Source organism: Zingiber officinale, chromosome 11A, assembly GCF_018446385.1.
Source record: "Zingiber officinale cultivar Zhangliang chromosome 11A, Zo_v1.1, whole genome shotgun sequence".
Taxonomy (NCBI): domain Eukaryota; kingdom Viridiplantae; phylum Streptophyta; class Magnoliopsida; order Zingiberales; family Zingiberaceae; genus Zingiber; species Zingiber officinale.
The window spans coordinates 96,807,620-96,824,011 of NC_056006.1; the positions used below are offsets into that span (position 1 = coordinate 96,807,620).

General features: G+C 40.8%; 2 protein-coding genes across 2 annotated transcripts; both read right to left on the bottom strand.

The window, feature by feature from the left end:
• Positions 1-11,700: 11,700 nt before the first annotated feature.
• LOC122031655 (protein IQ-DOMAIN 6-like) lies at positions 11,701-12,691 on the bottom strand. Its single transcript, XM_042590746.1, has 4 exons — positions 12,542-12,691; positions 12,270-12,452; positions 12,097-12,210; positions 11,701-11,994 (listed from the first exon to the last, which is right to left on the bottom strand). Exons 1-4 carry the CDS (start codon positions 12,689-12,691, stop codon positions 11,701-11,703), a joined length of 741 nt encoding a protein of 246 aa, XP_042446680.1.
• A 485-nt stretch (positions 12,692-13,176) lies between these two features.
• On the bottom strand, positions 13,177-15,910 carry LOC122032058 (IQ domain-containing protein IQM1-like). Its single transcript, XM_042591309.1, has 10 exons — positions 15,791-15,910; positions 15,086-15,617; positions 14,880-14,994; positions 14,739-14,804; positions 14,564-14,652; positions 14,391-14,478; positions 14,180-14,317; positions 14,008-14,100; positions 13,840-13,941; positions 13,177-13,762 (listed from the first exon to the last, which is right to left on the bottom strand). Exons 2-10 carry the CDS (start codon positions 15,589-15,591, stop codon positions 13,337-13,339), a joined length of 1,623 nt encoding a protein of 540 aa, XP_042447243.1. The 5' UTR covers positions 15,592-15,617; positions 15,791-15,910; the 3' UTR covers positions 13,177-13,336.
• Between the last annotated feature and the right edge of the window lie 482 nt (positions 15,911-16,392).

Sequence of the window (16,392 nt, forward strand, 5' to 3'; positions counted from 1 at the left end):
TACCAAACGACCTCCAAAAATCGCATAAAAATACTCTAAAAATTTATAAAAATCTCTAGAATTTTTCTAAAGGATTTCTAAATATTTTTAAGAACTTTTAAAACTCCTAATGAGGAAAATTGGGTCGTTACAATCCCCCATACCTTATAAAAAGTTCATACTCGAACTTAAAATAATTCTGGATATCTCTGTCTCATACTGTCCTCACGCTCCTAAGTAACTTCCTCGTGTTTCTGGTTCTAAATGACTTTCACTAATGGTACTTTTTGTTCCTTAGTCTCTTAACTTCTCGGTCCTCTATCATTCATATCGCATCGTATCCATTTGTGGTCCTTGGAAGGCCTGTTATAAAGTCTCTGGAGACCATAGGTGCATTAGTCACACCAAATGGCATGACTGCAAATTCGTTGTGTCCATATCTGGTCCTGGAAACTGTTCTGGGTGTATCACTTCCTTTCACTTCCAACTGATGGTACCCAAAGCGCAGGTCTACTTTAGAGAACACTATTGCCCTCTTTAGTTGATCAAATAGATCATCTATTCTGGAAAGAGGGTACTTGTCCTTAATTGTTGCTTTGCTCAGCGCTCTTAAATCTATGCTCATCCACATAGATCGTCTTTCTTCTTAACTAACAACACTGGAGCTCCCCGGGGTGAATGACTAGGGCGGATGACACCCTTGTCAAGTAGCTCCTGAAATTGTTCTTGTAACTCTTTTAGCTCTGCTAGAGAAATTCGGTACGGAGTTTTTTGAAATTGGGCTGGTGTTAGGAACCAATTCAATTTCAAACTCTACTTCTCTGTTGGGAGGTAGTTTAGGTAACTCTTCTGGAAATACTTCTGGATACTCACAGATTACCCGAACGTTTTCCTACCTGGGTCTTTCTTGTTCTTCTGTGCTCGGTCCTCAGTACGAACGTACGGGGACGTTCTCTTCTTGACATCTAGTTATGCAGAGAAAAAGGCTTGATATCTTCTCTATGCTTTCTAAACATACTTATGTATATGAATATAAGAGAAACAAAACTTCTATCTTACTAACGCGTATATAAGCAATTACTCCATACTGCAAATAATAAAGAAAGCATAAAAGGAAAACTTAAACACTTTCTTACTTGAAGACGGCAAGACTGGTGCTGATGTGTGATGCTGGAGAATGGGGACTGCTTTGATACCAACTGTAATGACCACCCTTCTCACTACTATACTACTCTCTAAGGGTGACCGTTATTTAAGTACTAACTCTACCTAACCGGTATGATTGAAACCACGAGGAGTCTCTACCGAAAAATTTTGGCAGAATCTCCCCTGTACCGATGACCATAAACTGAGATACAAACATAGTATACATCAGCCACAGGTGATTGGAACATATAACAAACTCTCACGCAGTTAAATAAGTGTCAAACCAAAAATACATACCTACTAAACTGGGTTCATCTTAGCATGCAATCTAATAAAAAAATAATCTCACATGACATAGATCTTAAAGTACAACTTCAAATGTTTCTTATACACTAATACCCGGAAAACTTAATAACATCCCAGGTCTCTCCCATAGTCCTGGCATCACACATCATCGAACACCTCCTTGTCGCCTTCCTTTGCTAAATCTTTTCCTTTCCTTTATCTGGAGTAAGAGGAAATGCAAACTATAAGCGAATACTTAGTAAGCGCTATCTAACTCACAAAATCTCGATATGCATGTGAATAAACTGAAAACCAAAACTGAATGCTCAAAAGGAAAACTACTCATGCTCATCTACTAGTAAAAGAAACAAACATACTGAAATGCTAAACATGTAAAGCTACTCATGCTCTTCTAATAGCAAAGAATAGTAAGCTAATCTAAATAACATGCTAGCATAAAAGAAAACTCAACTTGCTGATTTTAAAATAAAGTGAAACTTAATTCATTTGTTCTAAACTTATTCTTTAATCTCACTTGTTTTAAAACTTATCCTTTAATACTTTTATACTTATGTGAAACTTATTTTACTTATTTAAAAACAACTTATACTTATAATATTTCAAAATAATAATCAACTTCTTTTCTTGGGCCCGGCAACTGAACTTGCTATGCGTGCATCCCTAACTAGACCCAAGGTAGCTAGTCCTGAATCTAGTAGGGTTTACTATTGTAACGACCCGACCCATTTGGCGACCCTCGGGTCGTCGACCATCGACCGTCGGCCGTGCCGTTACTACTAGGTTATCTAAACCTAGGGACGACTATGAGAGCCCAACCCAAGGACAACTGAGAGTCCAGCACAGTGCCACTGATAAAAGTAAAATACTTGTTATCTTTTAATACTTCTAATATATAATGCCTTGGCATTTTAACAAGCACCTTGTGTGCCAAAAATCCCTAAAGTCTTGACTTTGAGATCTACTTAAGGCCTTGGCCTTTTTCTTTCTTTTCTTTATCTTTCTTATACTTTGCTTAAACTTGAAATACTGTTAGGAAGAAAAATCTGGAACTAAAATGCTTAATAAAACTGTGCTAAGATGCTAAATAAAATTGCATGCTTATAAATAAAATTGTTCATGCATATTGAGGTAACAAGGAAACTCAAATCTGTATGCTTAAATGAAAGTAGCATATCTAAACTTCAAATCTGTATACTTGAATGAAAGTAGAATATCTAAACTTCAAATCTATATACTTGAATGAAAGTAGCATATCTAAACCTCAAATCTGTATACTTGAATGAAAGTAGCATATCTAAACTTCAAATCTGTATACTTGAATGAAAGTAGCATATCTAATTTCAAATCTGTATACTTGAATGAAAGTAGCATATCTAAACCTCAAATCTGTATACTATACTAATTAAAATTCTGCATACTATGAGTTTAATCAAAATTCTACACTGCTCTACTTAATAAAAATTTACACTGCTCTACTTAATAAAAATCTGCACTACGCTTCTTAATAAAAATCTGCACTATGTTAAATTGCATGCTTTAAGAACTAAAACTAAAACCATTCGTTCATATCCAAATCTAATGAATTCTGAATTAAGCTTCATGGCAACTTCAACCACAGTCAACATCAGAAATTGATCACAATAGAAAGCCCTTTAATCACTTCAATTCTATCTCAAATCAACCTAACATTAAATTCCGAACAACATGCTTTAACAAGGGAAATCTAACTACAATGCTTAAGGTAATACTGTAGTCTTCTAATCTGTTCATGCTCTATACTTCATCTCAAAACTAAATCTATTTAAGGTCACAAGCAACCAGAGAAACAAAATGCTACACATAGCTATTCAACACTAAAAATCTGTTAAAGCTTGATACTCATGTAAAGCTTATACTTTTATAGAGCGATAGAGATCTTTAAACATGTTACAATATGAATTAGACTGGTTTACTAAACCATAAACTCAAACTGAAAACTAAATCTACAGATTGAAAACCTAAATCTGAATCTGAACAAATAGTAGGGTAACAAGGAAAAACATAAGAGTTGTTCAAACCGGAATCTAAACCTGTAGAATGAAAACCCAAATCTGAATCTTAATGCTCTACACTAAACCTGAAACTTAATGCCACGACAACAAAAGAATCAAGAAGAATTGCTATTGGAAACCTAAATTCTTAATTGTTTCTCATGCTCATTGCCTAGAACAACAAAATCCGAAGCAAGCAACCACAAGCTAAACAAACAAACAACCCTATTTCCTTTCATTGAAGCACACGGCAGAAATCTCAAGACCAAAAATCTTACAACATACATCGAATTCAAAGAGAACAAAATCCGAAACTACTCCTACCGCAGGTGAGAAGCAACTTACCTTGATTCTTCTTGGACTTACAGCCGATGGGAAGCTTCTAGGGTTCGGAGAAGCTTCAATTCTCGGCGGCTTCTTTGTATTTCCGAGCTCCCCTTGTCGAGGTGGTCACGCACGGGTGAAGACCGGCCGGAAAAACCCCTTCGCCGGCGCCGGAGACCAAGCCCTAGGTCCCCTGCTGCGTTTTCGCCCAAGAGGGAGTCGCGCCGACACCGCGTGAGGAGAGGAGGGAAATTAGGGCTCGGGAAAACTTTCCCCTCTTTTTGTAACTAGGGTTTTTATTATCAACTATTGCTTAAGAATATTTCGCACTTTACCTTTTCACAAATACTCGCGGAACAGTTGGTTGATTGCGTTCTGCTTAAGTCGCGGCTTGTGGGTTCAAATCTCAGCTGTAACCCATTTTCTTCTTATTATTTCTTGTTATTAACTTCTACTACGTAAATAAAATTCTTCCTTTATTTGATCAGTAATGACCGCTGGCCTACTTGGTTAGCTGGGTTTTGACCGAGTCAGAGGTTGCTGGTTCGAACCTCGGCTTGGATATTTTTTTGTCAAAACTTCCTTCGTTTAATAAAAATACCAAACGACCTCCAAAAATCGCATAAAAATACTCTAAAAATTTATAAAAATCTCTAGAATTTTTCTAAAGGATTTCTAAATATTTTTAAGAACTTTTAGAACTCCTAATGAGAAAAATTGGATCGTTACACCCTAGGATTTTTCTCCACCTAGGGTTACCACCCTCTAGGACCTAAAGTTACCCCCCTTAGGATTTTCACCACCTGGGATTACCACCCCCTAGGACCTAAGGTTACCGCCCCTTAGCATTTTCCTTCACCTAGGGTTACCACCCCCTAGGACCTAAGGTTACCGCCCCTTAGGGTTTTCTACCACCTCGGGTTACCACCCCCTAGGGGTTTTCACCTGCCTAACCGTAATTAGGACTTTCCTACAATTTCATTTAAGTACTTTAGATAACAAGAAATCTTAACTTTGAATCTCTTTGCCATTATCAAAACTTAGGTTCGATCGTTGGATGATTCTCGCACCAACAGTCCATTTAATTTATATTGTAGATAATAAGGTGTGTGGTGTTACACAGAAGATCATGTTATTGGTTCCTTATAAATTATAAATAGTAGCTCACAACCAAGATGGATTAGGGTAAACCATTGGAACGGTTGTAGTGTAATTTGGTATTAGTCTATCTTGACTATAAAATTACACTAATACACTATGTGTGTATTGAGCATGACCATTTGAGGTTGTTCGATTTATACTGACTACATAAAAAAAATAAAACCTCTGTTATTATGGATGTGCATCATCTTAATCCCTATATAATAACAAGTACATATACTTAGTATTTATTTCTTTAACTTATCAGTGGATGAAATTTATTCGTTAAATCAATAGGCCCGATGAGTTGGGAAATAGTACTATTTATATGGTGTGTTATTGATTATAGAAGGAATCTGTGTCCTAATTATTTAGGCTGATGATGTCCCCTTGAGGAGCTCATAAGGATTATCATGTAAATCCTGCAGGTGGACTTAGTCCAGCATGATAATGAAGTTGAGTGGTACTACTCTTGGAATCAGATATTAATTAATTAAGTTGTCAGCAACTCATTTAATTAACAGACATACGATATCTTAAACACAGGGAGATTAGCGTACTCATGATAAGAAGGAGCCCATATTATAATATGGGATTGGTGTTATAGTTCAATAATAATCCTTTAGTTGTATGAGTTTTTATTGATGGACTTGGGTTGGGTGTTCAGGCTGAACACAAGAAGTTCAAGCCCATCAGGAAGCCTAAACCAATTCCTCCTCTAAGTCCCTGTTGTAGCCTCTATATAAAGCCTCACATCCACCCATCCATAACTTGTTTTGGCTTAACTTGGTTTGGTTTAACTTGGTTTGGCTTAACTTAGTTTGGTTTAACTTAACTTGGTTTGGTTTAACTTGGTTATAAAAAGAGAGATTTTTTCTAAACAGAATTCTGTTATTTTTCTTTCTTTGTAACCGACGGCAAGCCTATAAAAAGGAGTAGGTGGTGGCTCCTAAAACCTAATTTTCTAATTCTCCACAATCCTATTCTCTCCTTGTGGACGGCACCCCTCTTCCCTTGCTAGGGTTGGCGCCCCTCCTCACCTTGCTAGGGCCGCCCCTTCCTCACCTTGCAAGGGTCACCCCCTCCTCAATTTGTTTAGGGTCGACGCCCCCCTTCCTCTCCTAGCTAAGGTCGGCACCCCTTCCTAGCAATCCATTAGTGGTTGGCGGCTTGAAGAAGAGGAAGAAGATTAGAAGGTGCCCCATCCTAGAGCCTCCTTTTGTAACCGACGGTTTGGAAACCAAGAAGAGAAGGAGGGTGATGTTGTCTTGGTAGATCGTCGCCCACACGACATCCAAGAAGAGGAGAGGAATACGAAAAAACATCAAGAGGTCTTTAGCTACAAAGAAAATGTAAAACTAGTTCTTTAATTCCGCTGCATAATTAATTAGTTTTCTTTGTACCATTTTTGGAATACCAACACAAGAGGCCAGAGATCTTGTACTTTGATCAAGGTGTGCTTTGATCATTCAAGAACTTGCTTGATTGATCAAACACATGTTTGATCGAACATGCGGGTTGCTAGGAAAAGTTCTGTTCTTGTATAATTTTTGTACAGGGAAATTTAAACAGAACAAAATTCCAGCGTCTTCAAGAAGTAAGAGAATTTCTAACTTAATTATAGGCTATTCACCCCTCTATCCAGTCCACTCGATCCAACAATCAGTGGGTGTCACATAGGTAAAGGAAGATTGGTGAACCTATTGAGGTGGTTCCAACAAAGGGGAAATTGAATCAACTCTCGATCCTTTGCCTCCTAGCTTTTGGGTCTCCCGGCTTCTTGGACCACTTGACTCCTTGGCCTCCCAACTTTCGGGTCTACCGACTTCCTAGACCTCCAGCTCCTTAGCATCCCAGGTCCTTGTCCTCCCGACTTCCTGGACCTCCAGTCTCCTTGGCCTCTCATCTTTCAAGCCTCATGGCTTCCTGGACCTCCCAGTTCTTTGGTCTCTTGGCTCTTGGCTCCTTAGTCTCTTGGTTCCTGGGTCTCCCGTCTCCGTGGCGATTCGACTCAGGATACATGACCATTTAAGGAAAACGATAACCATCCAGCAACTCTCGAATTATATTGGGAATAAAATAATAATCCTATAAATTTTGGATTATTTCAAGAAAAAGACAACGACAAAAATAAGTCTTGTATTATTTAAGGAATTAAATAATAATAGCATGAAAATCAGCACAGAAGGAAAAGCCTGTTATTTTCCTATAAAATGTAGCTCTTTTCGACATCCAAAGCACATAAGCACATCTATTTTCATCAAAATCCTAATACTCGTATTCTTCTTCATCATCTAACTTGAGTGTCAGAGTGGCTAGCTGGAAACCACCTGACCATCATTCCAACCCTCTTTTTTTTCCTGTTTTCCTTCATTTAGGCTCCCAACCACATCATCATCCTCATTATCGTTCGATGATTGGTAATTAAGTTAGCAACAAAGCCAATTCACTTGTTAACATTCGTAGGCAGGATCAATCACTTGGGGCGCTATAACATAATGTTACAATAGTTGTATTGTAGTATATTGTTATTGTAGCAACTGAATGCGATTACTCAAAGGAAAATAGATTAATTTCCAGAGCATCGTAACTTCTAAGGGTGGCAATTTTTGACCTGACATGAAAACATGATTCAAACTGAACAAGAAAAAATCATATTAGGGTTAGGTCTTATTGGGTTTGGGTCGACCTGATTGACACAATTATAAATAAACAGGTCAGGTTCGAGTCAATCAGAAATGACCTGATTACAATCCGTGAACCCGTTTATAAATATTTTCATATCAAGTTCAGGTCGGATTCTGGTTGACTTCAAGTTAAAATAAGTATATTTTTATAAAATGGGTCTTTTCAGGTCGGGTTAGGTGAGTTCGGATTAAGATGAATATGTTTGTATAAATGAGTCATTTCGAATCGGGTGGAGTTCGGGTTAGATTCGGGTTGTGGGTCATTTCAGGTCAGATTTGAGTCAAATACAGATAAACGGGTCGGGTTCAAATCGAATAATTTGACTCGAAAATTTAATCAGGTCGGATTCAGATTTTGATATTTAAATCCTGCCAATCTGAATCCAACCCAAATTACCATCCCTAATAATTTTATTTAATATAGTTTTTACTATAGCATATGAGCATGTATCATTCGGGAGATTAATCTAATTTCTAAAATACTATAGCTCCTCCAAACTATAGTTATAGTCTTACTATATTAGGATTACTCAGGAATCAATTATAGAATACTGCTGTATTTTACTGTAGCAGTATTATAACATTAATGTAGTACGTTTGTATAGCATTTTACTATAACAACTACCGCAGTGATGTACTATATCATTACTTTAGCTACCGAGGAATTTGATTACTCGGGGACCACAGTGATATACTATAGCATTACTTTAGTTACCGAGAAATTTGATTATTCGGGAGATTAATTTGGTGACTTAGGATATTCAGAAATAAATCTTGATTCCTTCAATTGGTATACATTTTGTTTTTTACACATATAAACATCATAATTTTAAAAATAAAATTTAATATAACTTAAAAAAATCCCTTAATCCAAAATTTAAGTTCATCCTGATCAACCTAAATTAGCTTGAATCCTATTCGAAATCAACCAAAAAACTTCCAATCCGAACTAAATCTGAAAATTCCTAACTCAAATTTAATTTTTTTTTCAGATGGACTCGGATCAATTAGTGGATCGAGTTTATCCGGATCAATTAGTTGTTCCTCTTAGCTCTACTTTTGGTTGTATATCCTTTAGCTGATCGGTTTATCAGTTGAAACCATTGCCTAGTAAACCAATGCATCCTTTCTAACTCTCAAAATAATAATGTTTTATTTTCTCTTTTTTTATAGCAAAGAAGGGGAGCTTGGTAAAGTTGTTGATTTGTGATAAAAAGGTCACGAGTTCGAAATCTGAAAATAATCTTTTGTAAAAAGCAGAATAAAATTATGTATAATGGATTTTTTCCTAAGACTCCGCATAACGAGAGCTTTGTGCACCAGATGACTTTTTTTATAGCAAACAAAAAAAATGAAAGTAAATGATGTTGAAACGTCAAAGGAAGGGACTGAAGAGCCTTTGCACAAACACAAAACGCATCATAAGGAGACTCATGGCAACACTAACGATATTGAACAGGACACTCCTATTTATAAAGTGGCCCAAATGTGTTGGAACGAGCTAAGGAAGAGATTGAGGCCATTATGGGAAGTATTCATCCGGAAGGGGGATTTGTCAACAAGTCACAATAGGAGAAAGATGGATTTTGGGGATTTCTTGCAAAAAGCTTTGCAAAATGCTTCTGATCTCATCCGGAAGCTGAGTCGGATGAAGGTGAGTTGTGCTGTCGCTGGTGTTGACGAAAAGTCGCTGCGAAGCCGGGTCGATCTGCTACCCATCGGGAGAGTTTACACGAGCGGATGACGGGGGTGGTGACGAAGCAAGGATCCTGCGCACACTCAGACGAGCCCATGAGTCGTTAGAGACTAGAAATCAAGGGAAAAGTCCCCGGGCCAGGCCCTCCGACGCTCAAGTTAGGTATTTTTTTTCCCAGAAATCACAGATAAAAGACGAAAAGTAAGAGACGAGTATGAAATGACGAGTGAGCGTACCTGCATAGGGACGAAACTTCCCTTTTTATACTGCTATGGACGTTTCTGGAGTCTGGCGAGTGTCAGGGAATGTCGGGTGTCAGACTTTGTCTAGCGGTGATTGACACAGGGCATCCTCTTATAGGTCGAAGGAGGAATCTGGAGGTAACGAGCCCTAGACCGTTAGCATATTTCCTGACACACTGTGATTATTCTCTAACGGGTGGTTACAATTCCCTGACTTGCTTGTCGTGTAGTGTATGCTTGCCTCGACCTGTTAACCCTGGACTGGGTCTTCGTACTTGTCAACCCCGACCTGTGGGCATAGACCTGTAGCTAACTGGTACTTGTTGTATCGCAAATCCAGATCTGCATATTCAACCCTGGCCTACCCGTCTTGTCTCGTGAACAACTTACCTGCTTTGTAAGCACTGACCTGTCGTACCTTGTATAGCGATCTATATACTTTAGTCTGGTTCTGATTATCCTTCCTCCAGACCTGTATGCCTTAGTTCGATTCCACTTACCCTAACTCCCGAGCTGTACATCGCCGTCCAATTCCATCTGTCGCGACCTGTATGCCTTGGTCTGTATTTCCCGACCTGCACGCTTTGATCCATGTATCCTGCGCCGCAAAGCTTTAAGTCTTTACCTGTATCCTTAGCTAGCACATCTCGACCTGCATGCTCTTGTCCAGGTCTGTCTGTCGCGACCTGTATGCCTTGGTCCGTATTTCCCGACCTGCCCGCTTTGATCCATGTATCCTGCGCCGCAAAGCTATAAGTCCTGACCTGTATCCTTGGCTGACACATCCCGACCTGTACGCTCTTGTCCAGGTCCGTCTGTCACGACCTGTATGCCTTGGTCTGTATTTCCCAACCTGCCCACTTTGATCCAAGTATCCTGCGCCGCAAAGCTATAAGTCCTAACCTGTATCCTTGGTTGGCACATCCTGACCTGTACGCTCTTGTCCAGGTCCGTCTGTCGCGACCTGTATGCCTTGGTCTGTATTTCCCGACCTGTATGTTTCGATCCATGTATTATGCGCCGCAAAGCTATAAGTCCTAACCTGTATCCTTGGTTGGTACATCCCGACCTGTACGCTCTTGTCCAGGTCCGTATGTCGCAACCTGTATGCCTTGGTTTGTATTTCCCAACCTGTATGTTTCGATCCATGTATCCTACGCCGCAAAGTTATAAGTCCTAACCTGTATCCTTGGCTGGCACATCCCGACCTATACGCTCTTGTCTAGGTCCGTCTATCGCGACCTGTATGCCTTGGTCTGTATTTCCTGACCTGTATGTTTCGATCCATGTATCCTGCGCCGCAAAACTATAAGTCCTAACATGTATCCTTGACTGGCACATACCGACCTGTACGCTCTTGTCCAGGTCCGTTTGTGTCAACCTGTATGCCTTGGTCTGTATTTCCTGACCTATATGTTTCGATCCATATATCCTGCGCCGTAAAGCTATAAGTCCTAACATGTATCCTTGGCTGGCACATCCCGACCTGTACGCTCTTGTCTAGGTCCGTCTGTCATGACCTATATGCTTGCTTTCGAGTTCCTACTCGATGTGTAGGCCTAACCTCGGATTAACAATTGTACTTGACCAGGACCCTCTTATAACCCGACCCTTCGATCTCCACTTAGACCGGATTATTGACCCCCATATAGACTAGACTCTATCGCTATGCACCATATCAGCTTCTATCCTTTTGGTGGAAAGAGAGATTTGCTGTGAAGTCTTTGCTGAGTAATTGTTGATTGGTTTTCCATTTCTTGTGTAGAAAGCACATACCTTGTTTGTTGTTGGTTTTTGTTCATTTAGTCAAAATGAAAATCAAATTTTGTTACAATGATCGGATTTAATGGAATAGTTATTTTCCCTGATTAAGGTCAGAGATCAGTTTGCTTGTTGAGGATATCGAGATGGTAAGTTCACTTAAGGAGTGTTCACTTTGTTATAAAAAGGAGTGTTCTTAAATTGAAAGCCCTTGTTGTAGTTTTCTTGTTGCTCTGTTTAAGAGTAATTAGTAAAGAGATGAAACCAATTAGATAGAAATAGATTGAAGACACATGCGTAGAAGTATAAGTATATTGTTCCTTCGCATTTAGGTAGAAGAAGCTGAGGGATTCTTGTCATCACTCTCTCCTCGGATTTTGGTTCTGACTTTATTGTTCGACTGGAGATGATGAAGAAAAGGAAGAAGAAGATGACGATGGAAACGTCTCATAATGGAAGCATCTCTCCTTGTGATTTCTTAAAGCCCCCTTGTATTTGCACTGGGCGACATCTTTTCCTACAGAACTACTCTCCTCTGTTCCTTCCATGAACCTTTGCTCCCATGGTTTTAACCTCCTCAAACAAGAATTAATTCTCTCCAGCTCTTGCTCGTCGATAAAGGTCGACGATGATGACGTAGGATGCTCGCTCAGTTTAGGCTTCTTCAATTTATCCCTCCGTTGCTGTATCAGAGGTGCCATCCAGAACTCAGAACACAAGGTTGTGGAACAAAAGAGACAGACAGACAGACAGACAGACATGACTTTGGACGAATCTAAATCTACCTTGTTGCGAAGAGAATAAGCCATCGCACGCTCTCTTTTCCAAGCTCCATCTCTCCTCATCTGTAACTTCGCCTTGATCGATTCCACTGTGCACCGACTGTCACACCATCCATCCTACAAATAAATTTATTAAGGTTTCATTAAAGATTTCAGGCGAAGCTAGAAACTTGTACCTCTGCGTCCTTTACGCGGCGTCCTTGGTTACGGTGTTCAAGCGCTTGAACACTGCGCGCTTGAACTCGCAGCAGAGCCCGCCAGCATTCAAGCGCGGCCACTGCCCGCTTCCTCGCCAGCCAACCTCGCACCAGCGCTTGAAGCCTCACGATCCCTTTCAAAGCGCATAATGCTCTTCTAGCCTATCGTGATTAACGCAAGCATTTGCATGAAATCGAAGGAATCTTCGATCTTGGGAAATAAAAAACACATATACGAGGATTTTAAATACTAAAAGACTACGGAATGCGGTCTGGATCCGGAGCGCTGCCCTCTCCCTTCTCACTGCCACACTGTGATCGGCCAGCGAAGCATCTGCAAGAACCTGCACCCGCACCGGCTCCGGCCGGCGACTACGGCTTCTCCAGAAATTCCACTTCATCCGGCCCTTTGCCTTCTCCTGCTTGTATCGGATTAGAGCGGGTACGACTTGCACCGCAAGGGAAGATGGTTCGTGTACGGCGTACCTGAGCGTGCTTCCCCTGCTTTCGTAGCCTGGCGAAGGATTTAATGATCCATTTCCTCGAACCACCTAGCATTCTTCTTCTTCTTCTTCTTTCCGACGCTATTTCTTCATTGAGATTGCTGGTTGCAACTTCGGCTCTCGTTCTGGCTTTTTAGGGTGTGGAAAAGTGAGTGGTTTGTAGCGAAAAGAAGTCGAGATGATCGTGGTGGGAGTCATGACGAGCGACGTGACCTTAATGCCTCTGATAAAATTTATGAATTTTATTTATCGTTTTTTCTGTCAAACATGTGTTCGTTCCCCAGAAATAGATCACGTGTTATGCTCTTGGACTTATTAGGCAATCAGAAATCATGTTACGGATGGTTTCAATAAGATCACGTAATTCCGTTTCTTAAAAAAGTCAATCAAATGATGATCTATATTCCTCCAGCAATCAAACAGCCCTTAAATTAACACAAAGCGAGTGCAAAAATAAACATCTGGGAGGAAAAATGCAACCGAAGCCGGCTTGTGTATGAACTAGATATCCTTTTGTTAGTACCACCACCACATCACCTTAGCTCACCTTTTCGATTGTGGCGGCAGAGTACGAGATGCGGTGGGGCTCGGAATGCCCATGTATTGAAGCCTGGGGGATAGCCGGAGTCCAGGGCTAGGCCGGGGAGAAGGAACTGGGAGGAGTTTAGGTGGGATGGTAACCCTTGGAGACAGGTTGACTTGCTCAAGCGCCTTGGATTGTAAATCGACTGGATAATCACGGACACACCCAATCCGAGCTCCGGATGCCGTAGTCCACTTGCACGATAAACGGTCGTTGAGCTTCGCTGCCAGCGCGTTGTCCACTTTCTTCTCCGTTTGCCTGTCGGAATCCTCAACTGTTTCCGTAACCGCAGAAGCTCGTGGCAATTTCGAAGTCTCAGCCGCCACTGCCATGCCATTAGTGCGTTCTTTGAACGAGGTGTAGTCGTCGTCATCGACAGAGCATCTCTGTTCATCAGTCACAAGTCTTAGAACACAACCAAATCGAAGAAGAAATGAAAACTAATGTGGCCGGTTAAATTTACCTTGACGTCGGTGAGGTCTACATTGTTGTCCTGAAGGAAGATGATGAATTCCTTGAAATTTTCCTCTGTTGGGAGGTAATGGCCACTGTATGGCCATATGGCCTGAAGAGTAAACACAGCAGGATGAGGAACAAGGAAGCCATAAACAATGTAATTAATAAGTACTACCTTGAGAACCCCTTCTGCAGCAACCAATCTTCCTGCAGCAGTTGTTGCTCCCCCAGCTAAAAAACTCGAGTGCTGGAATGAGCCTTTCTTTTTCTGCTCATAGAATAAGAATGCATCGTGATTAACCAAATGATCTGTAACGCAGAAGGTTCTAATTTGTTTTGATATGTACCTGACCCACATATAACACTCGTGTGGTGCTGAGAACAAAGATCCACTTGGAACCCTCTGTAGTAGAAATAGGAAGCCCACTTTTCTTGAAAATGAGCTTTCCATTTCTCACAATGACTTCATATGCTTCCCTCTCATTCTGCGTATGGCAACAAACATGAATAATGAATTCCACTCGGTACCTATGACTTGAGTGAGCTTAAGGCACATACCGGTCCAAGATATTTAATGCACTGATTTTGAAGCTTGCTTCTTGGGCATTTTTCCAGGTTTATTTCTCTTCCGTCACCAACATCCAGCCTGAATATGAGCAAGAAAAAGGAGATTAGGATAAAGAAATCAATAGGTAAAATGAAGTGTGTATATATATGCTTCTGAGAGTTACCAGTAAAAGAATGGCTGCGTGCTCTCGCTCTTGAACCAGACATCATAATAGAATTGCAAATTGTGACCGTAGCGATGGCGTGGATCGATCTGCACAATCGGCGTGCTTAACATGAGAGGTGTTTTTCTAAACAGATACATTGCAGAGAAGTAAAGCCTGTGCTAAAAAATCTTACAGCTTCTAGCCAGTGTTGTAGAGCTAGCTTCTGGCCGTTTTCGTCTTTGGATAGACCCTTGCCAAGCTAATTAAGAAAGATGGATTCAGTTGATTGCACAAGGTTAATCCTGAGACAAATAGTTTTATATAGAATCCCTACCTTTGCAGCTCTAGTTAATGCTCTTGCCCATCTTGAAACTGCTGTCTGTGGTTTCTCAACGTCGAAGAATGAGACAGAGCTATGCTTCAGCGAGGCAAAATCTAGCGCCTTCCACCTATTAACGCACAGAGTTGTATCAGAAAAAGGCCAGAACTTAGATGAACTAATCCGTTGGCATTAAAAATGAAATTGGAAAGGAGACAAACCAGAGTTCCTCGATGACTACTGCACAATCCGCGAGGTTTCTTCTGGTTCTGTAACTCTTGTAGACCTTCTGGAGTTTAGTGGCTGCCGCATCGAGCTCGCTCAGAGGCCTAGGCGAAGTAAACTGACCGGGAAGGCGGCGTTGATGGGGAAGCTTCAGATCAGAGATCACAAAGTTGAATCTTTTCCGCGAAACAACTTCGTTGTTGTGCTCGTCTGCCATCCGATTCTTGAAGGAAAATGAGGGTTCTAATTTCGGCAGTTGGGGCTCCCAATTCTTGAAGCTTAAAGACTTATTCATGACCGAGCCATTTGGAACACCGGGGTCCATCTTCTCCGAAGGATCATCTAGTTTGAGACGAACCGGACTCAATGTCATGCTGTTGATATCTTTCTCGCCACAGCTGCAAGATTTCATCATGAGATTCTCTGCTCCCGCGAGATCAAACAATTTGCTGCCGACGCATTCCATCGAGCACCACGAATGAAATGAAAGTGACGGGCTCATCGACTCAACTCTGGCCTCGAACGTTCCTGTTAAACAAAACTGAATTAGTTTCGAATCTACCTCCATGGCTTAGTGCCGTGAATAAACAATTTGACTGGCAAACTAATTTGTTGACTGAATCCAAAACACTAAAGCGTTTTCAGAAACGCAAACGCAGAGTGCGTTAGACAAAGATGAAGAAGCAGAGAAAAGAAAGTACACGCTTGTCGATCGCAGCAGCTGGTAGAAAGAAACCAACGAAGAAGACGGTTGCTGGTCGTCGACGTGGAAGAGAAAAGAGTAAGAAAGAATTGCATATAGTCTCCGACCACTTCCCTCCCATCTATTTATACCGAAGCCTGGGAAGGACGAGCCAATTCAACAGCTGGATGGGACCTGGAATACAAAAAAAAAGTCAAATCTCAGAATCTTAGCCGTCATTCGTACCCGAATTAACTAATACAAAATCCTTCCAATATCAGAAAAAAGGACCGCGGCATCGTTGAAATAATTAAATCGCCATTTAACTCGATTGTGCAACTTGACGAAGCTCCCGTTCAATCTTCAAAGGTCTGCACGCAAGATCCAAATATTACTGGGAATCGCAAGTCAACAATCAACATGCTGGTATTATTCTTGCATGCATACTGCAATTGTAGTTAGACTGTGCCCTAATTAAGCTGCCTGCAGTCTCTACTACTCCTCCGTCCAGTCAAACGAAGATGGATAGTTAATTAGTTCAAAGATAGTTGCCGCCTCGACATGCGTCTGCTAAATTATGTTTGATGAAATGGGCATTGGAACGGCCTCGTGCGAGCATGC